General features: G+C 36.5%; 1 protein-coding gene across 1 annotated transcript in view; it reads left to right on the top strand.

Moving 5' to 3' along the window:
• Positions 1 to 25,860, top strand: part of RXYLT1 (ribitol xylosyltransferase 1) — a 34,811-nt gene extending 8,951 nt beyond the window's left edge. The window contains exons 4-6 of the mRNA XM_044677513.1: positions 22,230 to 22,544; positions 23,674 to 23,844; positions 25,238 to 25,860. Coding sequence (XP_044533448.1) covers positions 22,230 to 22,544; positions 23,674 to 23,844; positions 25,238 to 25,658 — 907 coding nt within the window. The 3' untranslated portion in view covers positions 25,659 to 25,860. The remainder of the gene's footprint in view (positions 1 to 22,229; positions 22,545 to 23,673; positions 23,845 to 25,237) is intronic.
• The last annotated feature ends 900 nt before the right edge of the window (positions 25,861 to 26,760 follow it).

Raw genomic sequence — 26,760 nt, 5'->3', positions numbered from 1 at the left:
CCAACTCCAAGCCTCTGTATCCGTGGAGCCCCTTAGCTGTCCTATTGGCAAAGTATTTTAACATAGATGCCTTGACTTTATAAGGTTTTTTGTTTTATTCATAGAAAACTTTAAAATGGAGAGAGTTCTAAAACTCTTCACTCAAAATAATTTATTTAAAAATCATATTGGAAAATGTCAACCAAAGATCCTGTTTTTATTAGGTTTCTATTTCTTCCTCACCAATATAAAGAAGAAATAATTACAGTAATTATAAATAATTATTAATGTCATTTTAACTTTCATTACCAGTTAAATTCTTTATTGTTTACTTTTGCCATTCCTAAAAGACAGTTTTTTCCATGCATATCTTTTCAAAATAATCTCTCTTTAAAAGCATCAAGCTGGTACAGTGGATAGAGGCCTAAAGCCTAGAGGTCCAGGGTTCAAATTTGACCTCAGACATGTCCTAGTTGTGTGACCCTGAGCAAGTCACCTAACCCCAACTGCCTTGGAACCAATATTAATATCAATTCTAAGAGGAGATAAGGGTTTTTATTTTGATAATTTAAAGTAAAATAAAATAAAAATAAAATCATCAAGCTTTTTGTTAAATATGGTAACAAAGTAGTTATAAAGTTTGTTTTCCTTATCTAAGTGTTATAGTCACCTTTTTTGTTTACATTGTCATACACTTGATGTATACTGAGTTTGCCTTCCACTAAAACACATAGGTTTTTTTTCAAATGAATGATTTTCTGACCATTTTTTCCCTATCATGTACTTTTTCAGTTGATTTTTTTTTTAACCCCAAAGTAGATATTTGCATTTACTTCACAAAGCATTAATCTTCTTAAAGGTAGTCCATCATTTTAGTGAGTCAGGATCTATTTTGACCTCAAGTCATGTTAACTCTCAGTCTCTATACTGGCTTTGAATTATCCGAAGATTTGATAACCATGCCTTTATCTGTATAAATTTAAATATGTGCTCATCAAATAAGAATCACCTATTTAGGAATCTCTTGATCTCCATCTAGTCTCTTAAAACATGTGGCATTTTTATTTTAATACTATCAAAGAATTGGGCAGCATTCATTCTCTCTCATAAGAGAACCTTACTCTCCAGTGTCATGGTTGAAGAGTAGGTAATGAATACTTTGGCCATAGCAATCCATGAAATACGGAAAATACAAAAGTACCCCTCAGTCATGCATTGATGAGAGCAGAATAACTCAAAAAGAGGCAGAGGGTACTAAGGATAACAGGCCATCAGCTCTAAATATAAGATCCTTATCAACTAAACTTTGATTGACATACATTCAGAGGAACTGACTCCCATTAATATTGACATTCAGTTTAATCCAGTTGAGCTAAGGGGCCTCCAGAGCTTCCTGAAGGAAAGGGAACCTGCCAATTAAGGGGGACATGGACTGCTTCCCTGAGGGTGTGTAGAACCATCTGAGGGGTGGAGAACAACTGGACCATGTCTAGAAGTCCATCCTGATCAAGACAGCCCTTCTGAAGGCTGGATCCAAGAAACTACTAGTGGGAAGAAAGCTCCCTTTTCTTGGGGTAGTACTGATTTATCAAAGATAGCCTCTGGGAGGGAAGACACAAAGCCCCATTAATTAAGAGTGTGAAGATGAAGGTATCATTTTATTTATTTATTATTTATTATTTATTTATTTGTTTGTTTGTTTGTAAAACCCTTACCTTCTGCCTTGGTACCAATACACAGTACTGGTTCCAAGGCAGAAGAGTGGTAAGGGCTAGGTAATGGGGGTTTACCTGTGGGTTACCTAACCAGGGTCACACAGCTTAGAAGTATCTCAAGTCAGATTTGAACCCAGGACTTCCCATCTCTGGCAGGGCTGTGGGTCTCAATCCACTGAACCACCTAGCTACGTCCTATCTAGTGTATTCTTAAATTTTTCACTGAGACTAAACCTAAAATTCACAAACTCTAAATTTTCTAAGGGTTAATCTCCTACCTTTTATTTCTCATGTGACTGAAGGTCTCTACCTCTATGCTCTCCTCTGGCCTAATCATTATTTCATCATCAATAAAGATGCAGTCATTAGTGCCCTCAGGAAATGGGATATCTGAGTTCTCTGCCCAGCAAACTATGAAAATATGAAGGAAAATTTGATTAACCATCAAGAATATAATGCTGAATGCATTTCTAAATAAAAGTAAACTGCTTTGGACTGGTCTTAGGCTCAGAATTGCAGAAAAAAACATTGTCGAAATCAGAAATTTGATACTACTCACCCAGGAGCTAGACTAACCAGACCACTTAGGCTTAGCAGCCTTCATAAGGTATAAGTTAATCTCTTAATAATCTGCTGTCAATCACCAAATATCATCTGCCTTATTTTCTGTCCACGCAAAGTTGTTATAAAGGGAGTTTTTAATAGAAGCAAAATATTTCAGATTCCTTTTTCTCTATCACTAGGAAGACCATTCCTTTCATTCTCCCTGAGGATTGATATAATTTAATGTTAACTACACAGAAGAGTAGATGCAACTTCATGGACCTTCATTTAATCCTCCCCACAATAACTGTCATAGAAGCTACCTTAAGTACAAGGACTAACTGCCAAGAAATCATAATATCCATGGCCCTTTTGTCAGTGCTTGAAACTGAGACCCAAACAGAGGATCTTCCATTTACATCCACCTGAGTAAGGATACTCCTTCCCTTAGTGATCTCCAAGAGAAACTATATCTGAGGAAGAGTGTGCCCCAGATTGTGGTAGTGAAGTATTTTATAACTAACTATCCTTACTATGATGTTAGTAAATGCTTTTGCTAAAAACAAATTAAGTTTAATGTCTTATTGTTAATATGAAGCACACCAGTGAAGACTAGTGAGCTATAGTAGTAGGGAAAGTCACCCAATAAGTTATCCTGAACCTGAGAGTGGCTGCAACCCTCTCAGAATCTCTTTTAATGCAAAATTTTGGGATTTATTGTTTCTTTTTCTCAGTTTTTAAGAATAATTATTTTTAGGACAGATACTTCATACTTTTCACAGAATGTACTTTTGAATCTATCTAGATCAAAAATTATTTTGGGAGTCAATGGGGATATGATTGGGGATGTAGACTCTAAACCAGGCGTCAGCAACCTTTTTGGCCGTGAGAGCCATAAATGCCACATTTTTTAAAATGTAATTTCGTGAGAGCTGTACAGTGCTCACAGTGCCCGCCCTGTAACAGTACCTGAAAAAAATTGACTTTATGGCTCCTGCAGAAGGAGCCAGATCTGGCCCTCAAAAGAGCCAGATATGGCTCGAGAGCCATACGTTTCAGACCCTAGTACAAATATAATCTTGATCAGTGATACACATTAAAACCCAGTGGAATTGCTCGTTGACTATAGGAGTGGGGTGAGAGGAGGGAAGGGAAAGAAGATGAATCATGTAACCATGGGAAAATAGTCTAACTCAATTAATTAAATAAAATTTTTCAAATTAAAAAATTATTTTTGGTAGATCATTTATGGACTATAAGATTTTTCATTCTGAGATTGAGTTATTTTAGATATCTAGTTTGGACAGTTTTAAAACTTATTTCGTATTTTAGATATAGAGAATTATTTTAAATTTAATTTTAGATTTAGAGAACCATTTCCTATAAATGCTTAGTTTTGCTAGCATAAAATTACAAGTTAGTACATTCTAATAATTTTATTTTTTCTTCTCAATTATGAATTCACCTTGTTCATTTTTTATTTTGGTCATTTGATTTTCTGTTCTCTTTTTATCGATTAGCAAAAGGTTTCTTTGCTGATTTGTCATCTTTTTTAAAAACATCTTTTAGTTATGATTATCATTTATAGTCTTTTTGTTTTTTACTTTATATAGTACTCCTTTGAGTTTTTATCTTTCTTTTTTCTGCTTTATCAGCCACCTCAAGTTGAGAAAATCTTATCACTAGACTATATTAGTAAGTAGGTGATGAATTATCTTTGGCCATAGAAACTCCTAAAACCATCTATTTATAAGTGGGAGGATTGTTATCTAAATTTCATGTTTTTGAAACTCCACATCTTTTGAAGAACTAACATATAATATCAGGCATAGACATTATACTTTCAGGGTAAGTAAATGTTAACAATGAGAGTAGTAATTTCTTAATTGTTTTCTTCTCATCTTCAACCAAACTGAACTGTTCCCTATACTCCAAAAATGCCTTCTGTTTTCCTCCTTTTATCCCATTTCCTAGAATGGCCTCCCTCACTTTTTTTTTTTAATTTCCACAGATCCTTTGAAATCCAACTGAAATGACTTCAGGAGTCCTTGCGTGATCCCCTCCCCTTATTTTCTCTTTCTCTCCCCAATAAGAATATTTTTTTGGATCTCATATAGCACTTTGCTATGTAATATTGTATATTTAGGTGTGTATCTTTCTTAGCACTCCACTAGACTGTAAAGTGCATGAAGGAAGGGTTTATATCTCAGTTAAATTTTATATCTCCTCCAGTGCCTAGCATAGTGCTCTATGTGTTTTACTTTTAAGAGTCTATTGAATGAATCCTGATTACCTATATCTAATGCAGTCTTATAGAACTGAAATTATATGACCTCTAAAATATGGATAATCAGGCTTTATATTTTTACACTGTTCTTTATATTTTTACACTGTTCTATCTAATCATGTATGTCAGACTAATTTTTCTTTCTTATGAACATCTTTTTAAAAAACACTCAATCTAGTAACACTTTAAACTGCTCAGTGAAGGTTGGCTGTCCTTTGTTGTTAGATCTAGGAAATAATATGTATGGAGCAAATTTCAATCTTGTAAATTCAAGGAAACAGAAGGAAAAATAGGTCACAGCATTTCAACATTATGAATTTGTTTTGAACAAAGAAATTTAAATTGTGTATATGCAAGGAACTTTGGGAACTGAGGAAAGAAACCTTGAGGGAAAGGCTGGGGTGTTAAATTACTGGAGAAAAGTTAAAATGAAGGTATTGCATTCACAGTAGAAATAGGCTTTTGACCATTGGGTTAGAAGCAAGAGTTACTAAGATGGACACCAAAAGCTTGTGAAAAAGAACAAATTAACCTTTCAATTCACTTAACAAATATGTGTTGATTGCCTACTATGTATAACTGTGTGCTAGGAACACAAAAATAACAATAAATGTGTTCTTTTTTCCATGTGAACAGAGAAGCAAATACAGGAAAGAACTCTTAACAACTGAGAACATAAAGAAAATTTTCAGAGGTAGTAGCACCGGAACTGAGCCTTCAAGAAGGAAGGTAGTGATTCTAAAAAAGAAGAGTACAGTCTAGGCAGAGGGGACAGTTGGGTAGGAAAGTTTGAGTACAATGAAGTGAATAATATATGTCTTGAAGAGTACATGGGAGCCAGATAGCATTTCAAATGCCAGACTAAAGATTTTGTGTTTCATCCTGGAAACAATAAGGAACCTGTGAAGATTTTTGATGAGGGAAGTGACATGTTCACACCTGTGTTTTAGTTTTATAGAGATAAATTAATGGAGAATAAAATTAGGAAGGCAAGTCAGAAAGACATTGCAAAAGGTCCAGGGTGAAAGTGATGAGTGTCCTCCCAAACCAGTTAGTAGCCATGAGAATACAAAGTGAAAAAAAAGGGAAGAGTTGTTGTAGCAATAGAATTAATGAGAGCTAGCCAATTAATTGGATATGGGACAGTAATCATAACTGTGAATGTGAGTGGAATGAACTCACCAATAAAAAGGAAGTGGATAGCAGAATGGACTAAAAACCAGAATCCTAACATATGTTGTCTACAAGAAACACACTTGAGGCAGGAAGACATGCACAGGGTAAAGGTCAGAGGGTGGAGCAGAATTTACTGGGCTGCAACTGAGACAAAGAAGGCAGGAGTAGCAAATATGAGCTCAGACAAAGCTAAAGCAAAAATAGATCTCATTAAAAGAGATAAGGAAGGTAATTACATCTTGATTAAAGGCAGTATAAATAACAAGCAAATACAGCATTCAGATTTCTAAAGGAGATGTAAAGGAGCTTAAGGAGGAAATAGATAGTAAACCATACTAGTATCATACCTTAACCTTTCTCCATCACAACTAGATAAATCGAACCAAAAAATAAATAAGAAGAAGTAAGGGAAGTGAATGAAATGTTAGAAAAATTAGAGCTAATAGAGAACTGGAGAAAAATAAATAGGGATAAGAAGGAATTGGATATGGGGATTGGATAACCATATGGATGCATTTAAACAGGTAAAGACTAGAATCAATAATGAAAAAAAGCTACCAAGTTTATGAGCAAGGTTTTCCATATCATTTGAAAAAACATAAGAGACAATAGCTGTTCTAGAAAAAAATATAGACAGTAGTTTTAAGGAAAACATTTTGTATCTAATTGGATTTTTGCCATTTCGAGGGTTATTGGCACAAATTACCATAACTAAAGATGATTTCTTCAGAAATTACATACTTTATATAATAAAAGAACTTTCTAATTTTTTGTTGCCTGATTTATCTAACTTATCCATGCTTCTAAATAACTAACTATGCCATCCTTAAATCATAAATGCTGATTTTAAAAGTATAGGCACAATTATAACTTACAAGCTTTGCCCTAGATAAGAAATGAAAAACTCCATCCACCTCTCGTTGAAGACTGGATGTGGAACATAGTGCATGGCCTCAATGCATTATGTATCATATTTGGTTTCGCTGAACTTTTGCTTCCTTTTTATGTTTTGTTTTGTTTTAATCTTTGTTAAGGGAAGATTTTAAACCAGGAAGGAGGAGGAGCCTATTTTGAAATGAATGTAGTGTTAAAGGGAAAGGCATCAATAACACTTTAAAAATAACAAAGTATAAGGACTGAAAAGAGTGACCAAAAATATGTAATATTATAATGTAAGACATATCAATAAATTGAAAAAACTGAAAAGTAGTAATTAAGTCAAGTGAAATGAAGTCATTAATAAAGAGCAAAGGGGAATGCAAAAATGAACAAAAGTGACTTAGTATCTTTATAGGTAGGGACATAGCATGACAACCCTTGAAATAAATAAAAAGATGTTTTGCCCTCAGCCCTGCTATTCAGTGGTGGTCATAAAAAAAAAATGGCAGAAAGGAAGTAGAACACCTCTCTGCCTAACCATTAGTACTATTAACTTTTTTTGTTCAGCAACCAACAAATCAATATACTCTTCGAAAAATTGAGCCTCATCAGTATTGGCATTCTCATGATAAATAAAACAAGAAGACAAAACAAAATTATATTAAAATGGAAAGATAATCCATGAGATCTCCTTAGGGAGGTAGACATGTTGTGCTCCAAATCACATCAGCATCACTCCCAAATCTCCCCTCTTTGGCTTCATTCTTGGAGAAAGCTTCTCCAAAATGCTAACTCAACTCTGCTCATAATTCCCCCCTGGGATTTTCCCACTTTGACCGTCCTCTACCTAATTTTTAATCTCTCCTTATCCATCAGCTCCTTTCCTACTGCTTATACACATGCCCAGTTCATGCCCCTCACCTTAAAAACCTTCACTTGATCCAACTATCCCTTTAAGCTACTATCTTATCATACTTTTCCCTTTCACAGCCAAAATCCAAAATTTCAAAAGGAAAATCTTTCTATATTCATTGTTAGCACTTTCTTGCCTTCTACTCATTTCACAATCCCTTGTCCTGCTCTCCATCGCATCACTCACCTAAATCTTCTTACTACAAGTTACTAGTGACATACCAATTGCAAATTTGATGGTCTTTTTTCAATATTTATCCATCTTGACCTCTTTCCTAATTTTATATTATTGATTATCCCCTCCTTCTGGCTATTTGCTTCCCAGGTGGTTTTTTTCACCCCCAAAGACTGTTATATTTTTTTTTCAATTGCCTGCAAAAACAATTTTAACATTCATTTTCTGACATTTTGCAATCAAATTCTTTCCCTCCAATTCCCTTTCCCCTCCCTGGGGAGGCAAGCAATATGATATAGGTTATACATGTGCTATCATACATTACATATTTCCATATTTCTCACATTATGGAAGAAGACACACATACAAGAATATACTCATGAAGGAAATAAAGTGAAGAATGGTATGCTTCAATCTGTATTCATACTCCATTAGTTCCTTTTATGAAGGTGAATAGCATTTTCCATCAGGAGTCCCTTGGAGTGGTCTTGGATCCTTGCATTGCCAATAGTAGTTAAATAATTTACTGATCATCATACAATATTGATGTTATGGTATACATTGTTCTTCTGGTTCTACTCCTTCACATACAAATCTTTCCAGGTTTTCTGAAGTCATTTTCTTTGTCATTTCTTATGGCTCAGTAGTATTACAATCATATACCATAAGCTGTTCAGCCATTTCCCAAATGATGGACATCCCTTTAGTTTCCAATTCTTTGCCACCACAGTAAAAGTTGAAATCAATATTTTTATTCAAATAGGCCTTTTTTCCTTTTCTCTGACCTCTTTAGGATACAAACCTAGTAGTAGTATTTCTGGATCAAAAGGGATGCACTGGGTGCAGTTTTATGACCGATTTTACATAGTTTCAAATTACTCTCCAGGATGATTGTATCAATTCACAGCTCCACCAGCAGTATATTGCCATCCTTGTTTTTCTACATCCCCTCCAACATTTATTATTTTCTTTTTTGGTCATATTAGCCAATCCAATAGATGTGAGGTAGTACCTCAGAGTTGTTTTAATTTGCATTTCTCTAATCAGTAGTGTTTTAGAAGATTTTTTTCATATGACTATAGATAGTTTTAATTTCTTCATCTTAGAACTACCTGTTTATATCCTGTGATCATTTATCAGTTGGAGAATGACTTCTTTTCTTATAAATTCAACTCAGTTCTCCATATTTCTGAGAAATAAGGCCTTTGTCAGAGACATTTGCAATAAAAATTTTCCTTGTTTTTTTGTTTCTCTTCTAATCTTAGTTACATTGGTTTTGCTAGCACAAACCCTTTTTAGTTTAGCGTAGTCAAAATTATCCATTTTATATCTCATAATAGTCTCTATATCTTGTTTGTTCAAAAATTCTTCTCTTATCCATAAGTCTGACAGGTAAATTATTCTATGATCCCCTAATTCGTTTATGTTATCACCCTTTATTTCTAAATCATATACCATTTTTATTTTATTTTGGTATATGGCATGAGATATTGGTCTATGCCTAGCTTCTGCCATACTGTTTTCCCCACAGTTTTTGTCAAATAGTGCATTCTCCTCCAAAATGTTTTGGTCTTTGGGTTTATCAAACACTAGGTTACAATAGACATATATTTTTTTATGTTGAGTACCTAATCTATTCCATTGATCCACTACTCTATTTCTTAGCCAAGCTTCTGATGCTTCCTGTTTTATAATACAATTTGAGATCTGGTATGGCTAGGTCCCCTTCCTACATATCTTTTTTTTTTTCATTAATTCCCTTGATATTCTTGACCTTTTGTTCTTCCAGATTAATTTTATTAATTTTTTCTAACTATGACATAACCATTTTGCAGAATAGATAAATTAACTTAGGGTATAATTTATATTTTTATTATATTGGCTCAACCTATTCATGAGTAATTAGCGTTTTTCCAATTCTTTATATCTGACGTTGTCTGAAAAGTGTTTTGTAATTGTGTTCAGATAGTTTCTGAGTTTAGTTTTTGCAGGTAGACTCCCAAGTATTTTGTGTTGTCTATATTTATTTTAAATGGGATTTCTTTTTCTGTCTCTTGCTGTTGGACTTTATTGGTAGAATTTAAAAATGCCGATGATTTATGTGGGTTTATTTTATACCCTCCAACTTTGCTAACGTTGTTAATTGTTTCAGTTGGGGTTTTTTGGTAGATTCTCTAAGTATCCCATCATATTATATGCAAAGAGTAATAGCTTTATTTCCTCATTGTCTATTCAAATTCCTTCAAACATATTTTTCTTCTTTTACTGCTCCAGCTAGCATTTCTAGTACAATATTGAATAAAAGAGGTGATAATGGGCATCCTTGCTTCACCCCTGATCTTAATGGAAAGGCTTCTAGCTTATCCTCATTACATGTAATGCTTGCTAATGGTTTTAGATAGATGCTATTTCTCATTTTGAGGAAAGCTACATTTATTCCAATGTTCTCTACTGTTTTTAGTAGGAATGGGCTTTGGATTTTGACAAAAGCTTTCTCTGAATCTATTGAGATAATCATATAGTTTGTTGGTTTTGTTGATGTGGTCAATTATGCTAATGATTTTCCTAAAATTTTTCTCCTGGGTTTTTGTAATAACCCCTCTGTAATGATTCTCTTCCTGCCTGTCAGACAAAAATTATTCTCTTTAGTTTAATACTAAACACAAAATTTAAGAAAACATACAACAGACCTCAGCTGTCTGAGATCAGAACTTCTCCTTTCAGCATAGTCTGATCTTTCTATCAGACTGCTAAAATGTATTTTATTCAGTGTTTTATAAGTCTACAAAAAGCTTGAGGGTGAGAGTCACCTCATGAGGAATAAAGAAAAAGCAGCTAGAGAACTCTTCTGACTGTTTCACCAATCAGAGCATTCCATCTAATAAAACTTTTCATCAGTTGAGAAGGCTTGAAATAAAGCTAGTTCTACAGATACTGAGGATATCCATGTAATGTGTCCCCCAATATATATATATTTATTAAGTGCCTACTACATGCCAGACACAATGCTAATTACTCGCCACCAGTAATGGCATGAAATAGATTTATAGAATGAATTCTATTGAGTACTTTACTTAAGGAAGTTATATTTGATGAAAAAAAGGAAAAAAAGGTCATATAACATTAAACCTGCATCAGAGTCAGAACTACTTTAGTTCAATTCTTAATTCTGACATATACTGGCTGTGTGACTCTTCTCAGTGCCCAAGCTAACTAAAATTAAGTATTAGGGATAAGTAGGCTATCTGTTTCAGTGTGGGGAGCTTCCCTAAAAATCATTTAACTGCTACTGGATGTTGAGGATAGTACCCTAAAAGCCATATATATATGTATATACATATATATATATGCTTTATTATGGGTTATATCATAAAATTGGCTCATGCCAAATTCATTAGGAATAGGTATAAGGGAAAAGATGTTAATATAGAGCAGTGGTTCCCAAATTTTTTTGGCCTACCACCCCCTTTCCAGAAAAAATATTACTTAGCGCCCCCTGTCACATACTATCACCGCCCCCTTACAGTTATTCACCGCCCACAAATGCATGTGTGGCCATCACTGCTCCCTGGATTGCTGTAGCACCCACCAGGGGGCGGTGGCACCCACTTTGGGAATCACTGGTATAGAGACTAAATCAGTCTATTCAGACAAGGAAATAGTGCAAAAAAATAGGAAAAGGTGGGATGCAGGGGAAGAGGAACAGTAGAAGTAAAAGTATGGATCTTATCAACATTTCCTTTAAAAAAGTTAACAATGTAATATAGTCATCCCAGAGAGGGACCCAGAAAAGCCAGAAACCATTGTAACCCTTCGATCTCCTTCCTAAGTAAAAGTAGACAGCAACACCAGTTTAGAGTACAAACTCATTTGTAAAACTGTAGAGGTTCTCAGCAGTTCATGGGTGGTATTGCAGTATTGTACTAATGGACAGAGATGACCCTAGAACCAGAAATAGCTAGGTTCAGGTTCTATCTTGGACACATACTGGCTATGTGACCATGGACAAATTACCTACCTAACTCTGCAATTAGAAGATGAAGGGAAGGTGTGGATCTGAATAGGTAGAGGGAATTTCTTCCCCTACGTTTCCTGTGCCAGTCAAATCACTGAAATAGTCCCTGTCACAACCCCTATTACAATTTAAAACAATGAAAAGGAAAGAAGAAAGCACATATAAAGACAGTTCACAGTGAGACATAGCTAAATTCACTTTATCCTAAGAGCATTCATAGAAAACACTAGCAAGAAATCTACAAATCAAAGAAAATGAAATTTGACTTTAATATCTTTATAATCTTTTTCATCAAAGTGGAATTCTGTTTTGACCTCTGGCATTTCAGCCTTCTTGTAGTCTGGGAGGAAGTGGAAAGGTCACTTTAAAAAAAATAGAGAAGAAGAGTGGTTGGATCAGATAAAGAGATTAATCAGTGCAAATGGTGACATGATTTCTAGATTATTAAGTGATCATTTTATACTGTATCATGGATATTCCCAAAGGATAGAGAAAATGGACCAATATTATTTCTACTGAAAAAGACATTGAGTACTGATGTGCATACTTATTTTATTATCTTTATAAATCACTAGTAAAATGTTTTATATAAATAATTGAAGTAATCCTTGAAAATATGAAAGGAGAATAGCGAGGCTTTTATAAATGATTGTCTTCATCAAGCCCTATCTATAGTCACACAATTGACTGAAAGTTACAGAAAATATATTCTGCTATGTTTACTGATAACAAAAAAAACATTTGAATCAGCTGTCTTCAAAGCACTTCAAAAAGGAGTCCCTCAGGGAGCAGCTGTGTAGCTCAGTGGATTGAGAGCCAGGCCTAGAGACAGGAGGTCCTAGGTTCAAATCCGGCCTCAGACACTTCCCAGCTGTGTGACCCTGGGCAAGTCACTTGACCCCCATTGCCTACCCTTACCAATCTTCCACCTATATAAGTCAATACACAGAAGTTAAGGGTTTAAAATTAAAAAAAAAAAAAAAAAAAAAGGAGTCTCTCTTGCCTTCATCAAAATTGCATAGGATTCTGGGGCAACTAAGTAGCACAGTGGATGGATCTCCAGGCCTGGAGTTGGGAAGACCTGGGTTCAATTCTGGCCTCAGACACTTCATAACCATTTGACTTTGGGCAAGTCACTTAACTCCAATTGCCTAACCTTTATCTCTCTTCTTTTGATTCTAAGGCAGAAGGTAAGAGTTTAAAAAAAAAAAAATATATATATATATATATATATATATATATGATATAGTATTCCCATGATATAATTTTAAGGGTTTAGTTTTCTTTTCTTAGATTATATTAAGCAGACATTGCCCTGGCCACCCTAGAACATATTTTCTAAAAGAGAAAGCAACTTTGGGAAAACAAAGATTTGAAATATATTTAAAATATAAACTATATTTAAAATATAAACTATTAGGCTGTTAGATAATTTGCTGTTCACTAGGTCTTTTTCACATGAACTATTGTTTGCCCACGCCTTCCTCATGTTGTTGACATTTTGAAACATGATTTAAAATAAAATTTCGTAGGGATCCACATAATTAGATTTGGCTCATCATTCTAGATCGTTAATCTTTGGGGATCTTTATTCTGCCATTCAGCTTGTTAGTTATCTCTTTCAGCTTCATGCCATCTGCAAATTTAATAAGCAAAAATTATATATCTAAGTTTCCTAGTGGAGACCCAAAAACTAGTCTAGGGAGAGCCCAGAGCATGAAATTGCCTAAAATTTTGGAACTGGAGAACTTAGTTCAAGGACTAGCAAGCTAGGCCAGGGCATCAAGCCTGAGAAGCCAGGATGAACAGAAAGCAAGAACCAAAAATGATGTATTGGTCTAAAAAGTAGAAAGAATTTGGGGAGCTACCAGGTACTAAGCTGTGAAATTCACCTGTGAGTCACATTTCACTTTTTCAGTCCTTTCACATGAATTGATTTATAAGTTCAGGGAGTTTAGATAGTCTACCTTTAAATTTAATTAACTATAGCTACAAAATGAATCACATTTTTTACAAGTTTTGCAATTGTTGAATTGAAGATAGTTCAACTGAGAAACTGTGGGAAATTGGCTGGCCACTGATTGCCTTCCTGTGCAAATATAACTATGTAGTTACTCAAGAGTCTTTATGTTGAAAAGTTCCCAGGACATTCTGACATTTGATTTCTTTTTTCTTTTTTTACTATTGTTAAAGTAATAGAGACAATATGAAATAATAAATAAGGAGCTGGCCTTGAAGCCAAGAAGACCTCAGTTTAAGTTCCTCTCTTACACATTCCACCTGTGTGACCAGGGGCAAATAATTTAATTTCTAAATATTCTAGATCTAGGCAGCTCTCCAAAATGATAAGTTGCAGAGAAAGTTCCAACCTAGGAGTTGAGAATTTCCTCATCCACAGAATTCCCTGTACCAAAGGATCTCCAGACCCTATCCCAAAGTAAGATGTCACATTTTTCTTAAATTATTTTTTAAAATCTTCTAACAATATCTATAATTAAGAATTTTAGTTTATTCTCAAAATGTCAAGTCAGGTTTTTTATTTTGTAGATTTTTTAATTTCCTTTTCTAAGTTTCCATTTTCTTATTCTGAATACTTTCCAAATTTAAGTTTTTTATAAGTTTCCTTACTTAAGGTCATTTTGATGGCTAGCTACATCTTTATTTTCCTAGTCTTTAAATATCAATATTGTGGAAGATTTCCGAGTTAAGATGATGGCAGAGTAGAAGCAGGGTGACTTTCTCTCCTTACCAACCAATATAGCGTACCTCCAAAGGACAAAAAAAACAAATCCAGATGAAAAAAGGGACCCCACAATAGGGCGCAATATTAAAGGTACGTGGGATTTGGGCACTTCCACACTATAGCTCCCATCAAAACACAAGAGGATCAACCCTTCCCCACCCCACCCACAGTACCAGAGGCAGAGGCTGTGCTCCAGAGTTAGAGCCGGGGGGGGGGGGGGGGCACAAAATCTAGCTCTTTGGCAACTAACTGGCACCACTAGGAGCTTGCCCCTGAGACCCCAGGTGGCTAGAAAACTCAGACCCTGGACACAAGAATGGGGCAGAGAGAGGCAGCAGCAGCAACCAGCATGCTCAGACTCAGGGGAAAACCTCAGGTGGAGGAGCAAGTGCGGGCCAAGTTCTGGGCTCTGGGCAACTGACTAGGAATATGAAGGTTTGACCCTGAAAACAGCTAAACAAGGCACCCCAGGAGGGTCCCCAGAGAAGCCAGGAGACTCACAAAGTAGCCTCAGGCAAAAACTGCTCCCTAACTTCATACGAAGAGAATCAGATTGCCTTACTCCGACTTCTGGCAGATAGAAGCATAATGATGCTAAGGAAGGCCCAAGAAATAAACAAGAAGACCAAGAAAAAAACTCTAACACATAACTTCTGCACAGAAAAAAACACAGAAAACAGAGGAGGACAAACTGCCAGATTAAAGACATCCAAACCTTCCAAAAAAAAAATGAAAATGGGTCACAAGATCTTGAAGAGTTCAAATCTGAGATCATGAGAAAGATGGAAGAGATCTGAGAAGAAAATAAATTTAAAAGGCAGAATTTTGCAATTGGAAAGTGAGGCTCAGAAATCAAATGAATTGATAAGCAAATGGCAGACCAGAAATGACCAGCTGGAAGCCTTGAAGAACCAGATAGACCAGATTGAAAAGGAAAACCAAAAGATTATAGCCAAAAACCAGTTCTAAAGGCTAGAATTGGGCAATTAGAAGCCAATGATCTCATAAGACAACAAGAATTAATAAAGCAAAGTCAAAAGACTGACAAAATAGAAGGAAACATAAAATATCTCAATGAGAAGTTAATAGATCAAGAAAACAGGTCTAGAAGAGACAACTTGAGAATTATTGGTCTTCCAGAAAAATTAGAGATAAATAGAAACCTAAATAGTGTATTACAAGAAATTATCCAACAAAATTGCCCCAATGTCCTCGAACAACAGGGCAAAATAGACATTGAAAGGATCCATAGATCACCCTCTACACTAAATCCTCAGAAGACAACCCCCAGGAATGCAATAGCCAAATTCAAAAGCTTCCAAGTTAAGGAGAAAATATTACAAGAAGTCAGAAAGAGACAATTCAGATATCAAGGAACACCAATCAGGATTACACAGGATCTGGCAGCTTCCACACTACTAGACTGCAAGGCTTGGAACATGATATTCAGAAAGGCAAGAGAATTGGGTCTACAATCAAGGATAACATACCCATCAAAACTGACTATATGCTTCCAGGGGAAAGTATGGGCATTTAACAAGATAGAAGATTTCCAAGCATTTGCACAGAAAAGACCAGGACTAAATGGAAAGTTTGATATCCAACCACAAAACCAAGAGAAACATGAAAAGGTAAATAAGAAAGAGAGGGGAACAAAAGAAAACTCTGACCTTTAAATTGCCTTCTTCAAGGGCTTCAATAAGATCAAATTATTTGTATTTCTATATGGAGAAATATTAGGTGTAATTCATTATCGTAATTAGAAGAATTAGTAATAAGGAGAAGTTGGAGTACTAAATGGTCTAAAATGATATGGGAGGGAAAGCCGGGGGAGGGGGGGAATAGAAGATGGCACCAAGAGAAACTTGAAGGAATAAGAAAAATAGGATAATCTATACCACACAAATAGGGCATGGGAAGGGGAGGGGAGGAATACTATTATAAGAAGGAGAGGAAGAGAACTTAAAAGTAAATACTTAAACCTTACTCTCAGTGGAATTAATCCTGAGAGGGAAGACTAGTTAGATCCATTACAATATCAAATTGTATCTAACCCTATGGATAAAGTCAGAAGGGACAAACCAAGGAGGGTAGTGGGGGTAATGAGTTCTTAAAGGGAGAGGAAGCTAGGGGGGAGAGGAATACATTAGGCCTTAAAAAATAATAAGAGAGGAATAAAAAGGGAGGGGGTGGAAAGGGAACTAAATCAAGGGAGGGGACAAGGGGTATTGATTTAAAACAAACCACTGGTTTAAAAGGACATACCATAATAGGAAGAGGTAGAACTAGGAGAGGATACCAAAATGTTAGGGAATACACAGCTAAAAATTATAACCCTGAATGTGAATGGGATGAACTCACTTATAAAACAGAAGCAAATAGCAGAGTGGATTAGAAACCAAAATTCTACCATATGTTGTCTACAAGAAACACACCTGAGACAGGTGAACATACACGGGGTTAAGGTCAAGGGCTGGAGTAAAATCTTTTGGGCTTCAACAGAGAAAAATCTGAATTTCATGAATACAGAAAAAGGTAGAACAGAAAATGAGAATTTTATATAAAATCAGAAATCACTGCAGCTTGCTTTAAAATATATATATATATATGAGGCAGCTGGGTAGCTTAATGGATTGAGAGCCAGGCCTAGAGATGGGAGGTACTAGGTTCAAATCCGGCCTCAGACACTTCCCAGCTGTGTGACCCTGGGCAGGTCACTTGACCCCCATTGCATACCCTTACACAATATGCGATTAGTGTTATAATCAGGGCTCGTGAGTTTGTGTATGATGTATTCAGGGCTTCAATGATTGAGTCTTTTGAGTAAAAGCCTGCTAGAAAAGGGGTTCCTGTGAGTGCAAGGCTGCCTGTTATTAGGGCGGAGGATGTGATAGGTATTGAGTTAAATAACCCTCCTATTTTTCGAATGTCTTGTTCGTCATTGAGGCTGTGGATAATAGACCCGGAGCATAGAAATAGTATTGCTTTGAAAAAGGCATGGGTGCAGATATGTAGGAATGCTAGGTGAGGTTGGTTGGGGCCTACAGTAACTATTATTAGGCCTAATTGACTAGATGTTGAAAAAGCTACAATTTTTTTGATATCATTTTGTGTGATTGCGCAAATGGCTGTGAACAGGGTTGTTATGGCTCCTAAGCATAGAGCGGTTGTAAGGATTATTTGATTGTTTTCGATTATAGGATGGAATCGGATTAGGAGGAAGATTCCGGCTACTACTATAGTGCTGGAATGGAGTAAGGCTGATACGGGAGTTGGTCCTTCTATGGCGGAGGGGAGTCAAGGGTGAAGTCCAAATTGGGCGGACTTTCGGGTGGCAGCAATAATTAGGCCAAGGAGGGCAATGGTATCTATATTGGTTGAGAAGATGTGTTGAAGATCTCATGAGTTGTTACTTAGTATTAGTCAGGCTATGGATATTATGAATCCAATGTCTCCAATGCGGTTATATAGGATGGCTTGTAGGGCTGCGGTATTGGCATCTGTTCGTCCGTACCATCATCCGATGAGTATAAAGGATATAATTCCTACGCCTTCTCATCCAATGAAAAGTTGGAATAGGTTGTTGGCTGAAACTAAGATGGTCATTGTTATTAGGAAGATAGTCAGGTATTTAAAAAATCGGGAGATATTAGGATCGGCGTGTATATACCACAGGGAAAATTCAAGAATAGATCAGGTTACAAATAGGGCAATGGGGATAAAGATAATGGAAAAGAAGTCAAGTTTAAAACTTATTGAGATGGAGAATGAGTGGATTGAGAATCAGTGTCAGTTAGTGATGATTGATTCTTGGTCGTTGTAGATAAAAGTGAATAGGGGAGGGAGGCTGGCGAAAAAGGCTAATATAATTATGTTTTTGCAATAGGAAGGGAAGTGGTTAGTCTTATTAGGAAATACAAGGCTGTGCAGGATTGGTAGTGTTAGTAGTATAATTGATAATAGAGCTGTTGAATTGAGAATAGGGTTAATTACTTTTATTTGGAGTTGCACCAAAGTTTTTGGTTCCTAAGACCAATGGATAACTGCTATCCTTTAAAAGTGAGAAAGCCATAATTTTAGTTATGGTCTCAGGAGTTAGCAGTTCTTGATACTTTCTCAGCATATAAGAAGGTTTAAACTTCTATATTTAGATTCACAATCTAATGTTTTCGTTAAACTATATTTGCAGTATGTTATTCCTAGGATGTACATTGGGTTAAGTGATAGTATGACTAGTGGTAGGATGTGAAGAATTATTAGTATGTGTTCTCGTGTAAGGGACGGGTAAATAGGGGTGAGATGATGGGTGAATTTTCCCCGTTGGGAAGTAATAAGTATGTATAAGGAATATAGGGCGGTGATAACTGTGTTAATTCCTAGGAGGAGAATAGAAAGGTTGGATCATGAGAATGATAAGATAATGACTGTCAGTTCTCCTAGGAGATTGATGGATGGGGGTAGGGCTAAGTTGGCTAGGCTAGCTAGTAGTCATCATGTACACATTAGTGGTAGAACTAATTGTAAGCCTCGAGCGAGAATTATTGTACGGCTGTGAATTTGTTCATAGTTGGTATTAGCTAGGCAGAATAATAAGGAGGATGTCAGGCTGTGGGCGATTATTAGTGAAGTAGCTCCCATAAAGCTGGTCGTGGTTTGTATTAGGGCAGCGATGATTACTAGTCCTATATGACTAACGGAGGAGTATGCAATTAGTGATTTTAGGTCTGTTTGGCATATACAGATTATATTCTATATAAGCAACCCACAACATGGTCCTGACTCTATTAGTTTTACACATTATGTATCATATAGGTACATAATGGGATGCACATGATGCCTAATAGCTAGGCACATTATGATATATATGCCGACTCCACAAAAACATACAACCATTGGTTGTGTTTTTTTTTAATAGTATATAATAATTGTTTTTCTAAGCAAGCACCCAATTAAAAGGCAAAAGGTGATGAGATGGCTGGCCCTAAAATCAGATAAGTTGAGATGGTTCAAGTCCTGTCTCAGATACATAATAATCGTGTCCCAAGAGCAAGTGACAGCCTCTCAGCACTTGAGACAGCTCTGAGACTGCTAGTTATCTAAGAGTTGCTTCTCCTCATCATTGAAGGTAGCTCACCCTACCTCAAAAGTCCTTAAGTTATGGGAACTATGGTAGATAGTCCCCAACTTGGGAACTGGTTATGTTTTTTTAAGTTTTCATATACGTTATTTAGGATACATTTTCTGTTAGAAATATAAATTTTTGCTACTAGGGACCTAAGGCCAACCCACAAAACTTAGATAACCCATCATGAGCTAAATTATAATACTATAAAACCAAACTTCCATCTCCTTGAAAAAATGAACTCTTATTATATAAATTTCTTCCTACTAGCAAGAAGTTCTAGTGAGAACTTGCCCAGCCCTGAACCAATGGCTCTAGGATCTGGGGGGCTGGAGAGGAGGTGGGAAACATAGAAACTCTTGCATAAAGAGCAGGATAAGGGCTATAAAGTGACTAAGAAATAGGAGCAGAGAGCTCAAACTCCTTGCTAGTATAAATTCCCTGGATGCTGGCCTGGACTAATAAAACTTTTTAGCTGTCCCCTTTTCTGTTCTTCAGACCACAAGGAGTGCTACCCACCTATTTCCTTGTTCATTTCTATCAAAGTGGGGAGAAAAGGTCTCCTGTGATGGGCAGTGTCAAGAATTGTCTATTGTAGAATGCCCTTAGTTTTTTCATTTTTCTCATATTTGTAGGCAATCAAAAATAGTCAGTGAACTCTGTATCACATTTCCCGTTTTTTTTTCATCTTCAGGATTTTAAAATATTTAAGCTCAGGATTATTTTAAGATGGATCCATGTGGCATTTAAAAACTAGATATATTGCCTTAACTTATTGGGAGAAGGTTTTCTCCCTGGTGTTAAATCTTTATTACTATCATCTAAGAAATGGAAGGGCTACATACAGCCTGCATCAAAGTGAACACCACAGCAGAAAAAAAAAAATCTCAAATCTTGTAAACTTGAAAAGGAAAAATAATATAGTTCAACTAAACTCTATTTGAAAGTCATTAATAATACATCATCTTTGTGAAATATTTGTACATTTTGCATTTTTCTTGAAAGTACTACAAATACCTAGAATAGTCCCCTGCACATAGTAGGCACTTAATAAAGTTAATCAAATCATTAATTATATCTAAAGTTGTTCTTAAGGGCAATCATTTTCTATGGTTTTCTACAATCCAGTAAAAATGCTTGAAAACTGAAGTCATACAAGTTATGTACATTATATAGATGTGCAAAAATTCCAGTTTTTTAGCCTAAATTCAACTCCCTCTCCCAAAACTAAATTAAGTTAAACTGTTTTATGAGTAAATTCACAATTAGAATGTATATGAAAGCCTAAAAGACTGTCCCATAAAGCAGTTAGTCCTATCAGGTCAATCATAATCAGCTATTCATTTAAGAGCCAATAGGTACATTCCCTCTGTCTCTTTCTCTTCCATCTGGCCCTCTCCCCTCTACCCACTCATACACTGAATCAAGCCCTGAGAAAAGTAGCTTGTAAGAAGGTGGGGAGATGGGCTTCTAAGATCCCCAAGTCCCCGTACTTTGGATAACCCTTTCAGTGGGGATACACAGAGCCTTCCCACAGTTTATCAATATTCCCTCCAGTAAGCTGCTCTGTGACCTTGCTTTGTCAGGCAGGTGCAGTCTGGATAGAGCTCTGGGTTCGGAAGACTTGACTTCAAATCCAGCCTCAGATACTTAATAACCACATGACCCCAGGCAAGTCACTTAACCTCTGTGTGCCTCAATTTCCTTAACTGTAAAATGGAGATAATAAAAGCATGTGCTTCCCAGGGTTTTTGTGAAGATCAAATGAGATGTAATTATAAAGCACAAAGCACAGTATAATCATATAGTAAGCCCTATATAAATGCCATTATCTGTCTCATATTGGCCATGCCAGAAAATCTCTCTTTCTACATCTTAAATTCATCGCCTCTCTGGGAAGAGGTGAGTGGTATGCTTCATCTTCTCTCTTCAGAACCTAAACAGATACACCCTTAGTTTCCAATTTTTGACATATTTCTTGATAGATAGCTGTGAGTGACCTGTGTGTTCTCAGCAATACAGTGATCCAAGACAATCCAAGACAATCCCAGAGACTCATGATGAAAAATGCCTCCTGCCCTCCAAAAAAAAAAAAAAGTAATTAATGGACTTTGAAACATACTATATTTTACTTTATTTTTTTTCTTTCCATTTTTGAGATCTCTTCCATAAAATTACTGAAAAGGAATACTATATCAGATTATTGCTTATCATCTCAGGGAGGGTCAGAAGAAAGTAGAGAATTTGGATCTCAAAACTTGTTTTAAAAATGTTTAAAAAACTGTTTTTACATGTAATAGGGGAAAAACTAAAGTAATGTTTAAAAAATAAAAGGAAAAAGTGAGGTGGGAGGAAGAACATCAGCACCTTTTCATGTCTGTCATGATTATCCCTGTGCCTGAGATTGAGAAGGTACCCAAAAACTATTTACGAAGCTAGATGTAATTTATTTTCCTTTTGATCTTAACACTTCACGTTCTGGGTGCTGCTTTTTGCTTGGCCTATGATTATTTGGCAGTATTCGACAGCCATACCCCATCATTTAAAGCTTGGCTTCAACAGAAAGTCTACTGTACAATTATAGAAAACCTGAAGAATTGGGTAAAATTTTGACAAGTTTTACAGTGAAGATTAAATGTCTTAACATATCCAGATATCTGGTTCCTTTGTTTTAATGTTACAGCTTCATCACTGGTCCAGCCCTCTACCCAGGATACTTCTCATCTGAGATCAAGAATGTGGTGCTTGTTTTAAATGGAAGAGAAGCAGCAAAGATCTCTTTTGCCACACAGTGGTTACTCTATACAAAAACTTTGGTAGACACTCAGAAACTCCAGCATGTTGCTGTTGTCTTACTTGGAAGTGAACAATGCAATAACAAATGGATCGATCCATATCTGAAAAGAAATGGAGGCTTTGTGGAACTACTTTTTATAATATATGATAGCCCTGGGATTAATGAAGAAGATGTTTTCCAGTGGCCATTAGGAGTAGCCACGTAAGTATAAACTGTAGTAATCACATTTTCTTTCAGAATTGAACTCTTTAATTTCTATGCCATTATAAAGAAAATTATGGAATCAACTGTGTTTAAAGACTTTTCAGAATAGGAAAATCAGTTCTATGTCTGTGTTTACTAGGTATGAGTATAATTTCCAGAAGTTAGATGATAAATCAATTGATTTAGCTCTCCAATTCTTCCATACTTCTATAACTAAGACACAGAATTCAATGTTTTAAAAATTATTTTTGGCAAAACATTTTGTTTAATGCCCCATCAGATATTCAGTTCCATGATTGTGTTACTGTCCTGCTCAGAATTTTTCATTGGCTCCCTAATGAGGAGCTAATATAGATTAAAATGCAGGCCCAAACCCTAACCCCCACTCCCACCAAGTGAAATTTTTCTTATATCCCTTCTCTGGGTCACTTTGTACTGTTCACTTTTTTATCTTATTTCATGCTTATTTGTGTACATGCCTTACTGACATACTTGGTCTCTAAAATATTTTTTAACCCTTTACCTTCCATCTAAGAATCAATACTGTGTATTTGTTCTAAGGCAGAAGAGTGGGAAGGGCTAGGCAATGGGGGTCACACAGCTAGGAAGTGTCTGAGGCCAGATTGGAACCCAGGACCTCCCGTCTCTAGGACTGACTCATTTATCCACTGAGTCAACTCGCTGTTCCCCTCAATGATGTCCTTTTTAATTCCCATCCTCTCTGTGGAATATCGTAACCTAAAAGGGAGTCCTCCTACACAAAAGTTTAGGAACATCTGACCTAAGCCTCTGGGCCAGCCAACACGCCAGGACTGCACACCAGTCATTGTTGCGAAGCTTTGAGTGCAGCAAATGTAGATGAGTGATGGGAGGCAGCAAGGGACCAGCGGTGCCCTGAGGGAGATGGCGTTCACCCCAACGCGAGGGAAAAAAGTCCGTGTTTTTGGTATCTGTCAGCATTTGGGGTGAGGGATGACAACTCAGATAAAGTAAAAAATAAATCTTAATCTCCAGCTCTCAGTCTGCAGTAGTTGTTGGCTTATGCAGTTTCACCATCCCGGCCTCGGCACTGAAGTGCAGACTGGCGGGACACACTGTGAACTAACGTGCGTGTTCCTTCTCGTAGGTACAGGAACTTCCCTGTGGTGGAACCTAGTTGGTCAATGTTGCACGATGAGAGATCATTCTTGTGTAATTTCTTAGGAACCATTTATAAAAATTCATCCCGGGAGACTCTAATGGACATTTTGAAGCATGATAAAAACAGTAAATTGTGCTGGGTTGCAGCCAGAGAGGAGTAAGTTTCTTTCTTTTGCATTTTCTCTTGGTTTCCTAAAGTCAGACAGAAAGCCTTGTGGCGTGGGACTGCCACGGAAGGTCTGCTAGAGATCGCTGCTGCCCTCTCAGGGCTGTTTATCTGAAGGACGTCTGGTCGTGTCTGAAGCTTTGAGGGGCGTCTTACAGGCAGAAGCCCCCGTGGGGTGACCGTGGCAGGTCAAGGGCAAATGTCATTTGCCAGAGCTTTCCTTTGGCATTTGCTGATGCCCTTGAGATGCAGCGAATGCCAGGAAGACGTAGAACTTGTTCATCTTGGCAGCGTGCATCGGGCTGCTCTGGGATTCTGTAGCATCAGCTTCCTTCCAGCTTCAGTGATCTCAGGGCCAGCAACACCTTGTGATTGGGAAGAGAAGGATGGGAGTGCTCAGCAAACATGGAGCAACAACCCAAAAAACTGAGAGGAGCCTTCTGTTTGCTTCACTTAACACATCAGAAGGGTCAAAGAAATGCCATTATAATGATCCTCAAAATTATGGACCATCTCATGTTTTTTGCATGGCAGTCGATGAATAAATATTTTAAGAGCAACTCAGACTTTTCTATGAACATCAATGGAAGACTCTCATCTAAAAAATTTTAGTCAATTTTTTTTAAACCCTTACCTTCCGTTTTGGAGTCAATACTGTGTATTGGCTCCAAAGCAAAAGAGTGGTAAGGGTAGTCAATGGGGGTCAAGTGACTTGCCCAGGGTCACACAGCTGGGAAGTGTCTGAGGCCAGATTTGAACCTAGGACCTCCCATCTCTAGACCTGACTCTCAATCCACTGAGCTACCTAGCTGCCCCCTAGTCATTTTTTTAAAATGTGTTTTTGTAAGAACTTGGAAATTACATTCTTTGATTTTCTTCTTTATTTAAAAAAAATCCTTCAGTAAAATTAAGCTAAACATTTTTATTATTGTCCTCTTGATAATAGCCCTTCAGAAAGTTTTTATTTAAATTATTCTAGTACTTTGTTCCAAACCATTGAAGCCTATTCCCAGTTCAGCTTTTAAAGTTAACTTAGCATTTTATATTGAGATTACAGAACTCTTTAAGTCAGTTCAGGGAGAAAAACAGGAAAAACATGTAAATATTATTCACAAAAGTCTTTAGGAAGCTACTGGATAAAAAAATTGATAATTATAACATCTTCAGTAGTAGTCCCAAAATGTTGGTTTTTTTATTGTGAACTTGAACATCAACAAGTTTTCATAATGCATTTATTTAGTCCTTTTTAGATAAGATTTTCATTTTCTGACCCATTTCCATTTTCTTATTTAGCCATTTCTAGTTCTTGATATTGAAATACAATTTTTTTCTGGAAAACAATTAGTATGGAATAGAAATTCACATTCATTTTCTTCTTTCCTAGATGGAAGCCTCAAGAAACCAATGAAAGTTTAAAGAACTATCAAGATGCTTTACTTCAGAGTGATCTCACATTGTGCCCCGTAGGAATAAACACGGAGTGTTACCGAATTTATGAGGCTTGTTCCTATGGCTCCATTCCTGTTGTAGAAGATGTAATGACACCAGGCAATTGTGGGAAGGCAGCCACATCTCCTAGCACTCCACTGAAGCTCCTTAAGGATATGGGGGCCCCGTTTATCTTCATTAAAGACTGGAAAGAACTTCCTGCAATTTTAGAAAAAGAGAAAAATATGAGCTTACAAGAAAAGATTCAAAGACGAAAAACACTACTTGGGTGGTATCAAAACTTCAAAGCTCAGCTCAGAGAGAAATTTATTAAAATTTTAGAACGCTCCTTTTTAGTGAATAAAAGAAGAGGTTAATTGTTCATTTGAACTCAAGAATTCAGATGTGATTGAAAATGTGCTTTTCAAAACTTTTCGTGTATGTATGTATTTTTAATGAAAAATGTATGTTTTTGTAGTTTACAGTTATTAGACTACTGAGCATTGGGGTGCAATGTTTGCTGTGAGCCTCCTTATGTCTTCAAACAGGAAGTAGAATTAAACATTTTCTCTGAAAGTCTAACCTGTCTCACCCTTTCTGCCCATTTTATGAAATTTGGTGGCTCTTCCCCCTGGGTTTACTCTGTTTTAAAACACACACACACACACACACACACACCCCTAAATGAATATATGTGTATAAATATATGTAGAGAGTACTTTTTTAAAACCCAGTACTGTATATCAGTTCCAAGGCAGGTGAGCAGTAAGGGCTAGACAATGAGCATTAAGTGACTTGCCTAGGATCACCCAGCCAGGAAGTGTCTAAGGCCAGATGCGACCTCCTGTCTCTCGGTCTGTCTCTCTATCCATTGAGCCACCTAGCCGTCCCCGAGAAAGTACATATTAAATTATGTAGTTCACTCCTCATGTCTTCAAAAAGGAAAAAGAATTAAATCTTTTCTTAGAAATTCTAACTTCTCACCTCATTTGTTCATTTCTCAAAATTCTATAGTTTTTATTCTTGAAGCTTTTCTGTCTGACCTTTTGGATTGGTATATAAATGTATATCGATTTATGTACCTCGCTCTTCCCCACCTTCAAAGAGGAAATGGAATTAAATTTTTCCTCAGAAATTCTAAGCTCTTCTTATACTGTGTGCCCATTTTCTAAAGTCCTATGGTTCTCATCCCAAAGGCTCTCCTGATAGTATGGCCTTTTGTGTGTGTCATATATGAGTCTATTAGTTTGCAATAAGCAATTGTGTGCTCTGTCAACAACCTGTCAGAGAGGCTTCAAGGCAGAGAGGTCCCCCAAGGGAAAGGCTTCAAGAACAAATATCCTCAAAATCAAGTTAGTCAGATGACTGGCTATCAAAGATAATTGTGGGCAGGAAAAGCACGGGGCTGCCCGAACAGCTGCCAGAGATCATCAAAGGAAAGAAAGAATCAAGCCAAGAAGCAGTGGGTTAGAAACTGAA

Source organism: Gracilinanus agilis, chromosome 5 (genome assembly GCF_016433145.1).
Source record: "Gracilinanus agilis isolate LMUSP501 chromosome 5, AgileGrace, whole genome shotgun sequence".
NCBI lineage: Eukaryota > Metazoa > Chordata > Mammalia > Didelphimorphia > Didelphidae > Gracilinanus > Gracilinanus agilis.
Note: the sequence above shows the minus strand (reverse complement) of the source record. Positions and strands in the feature narration are given on the sequence as shown.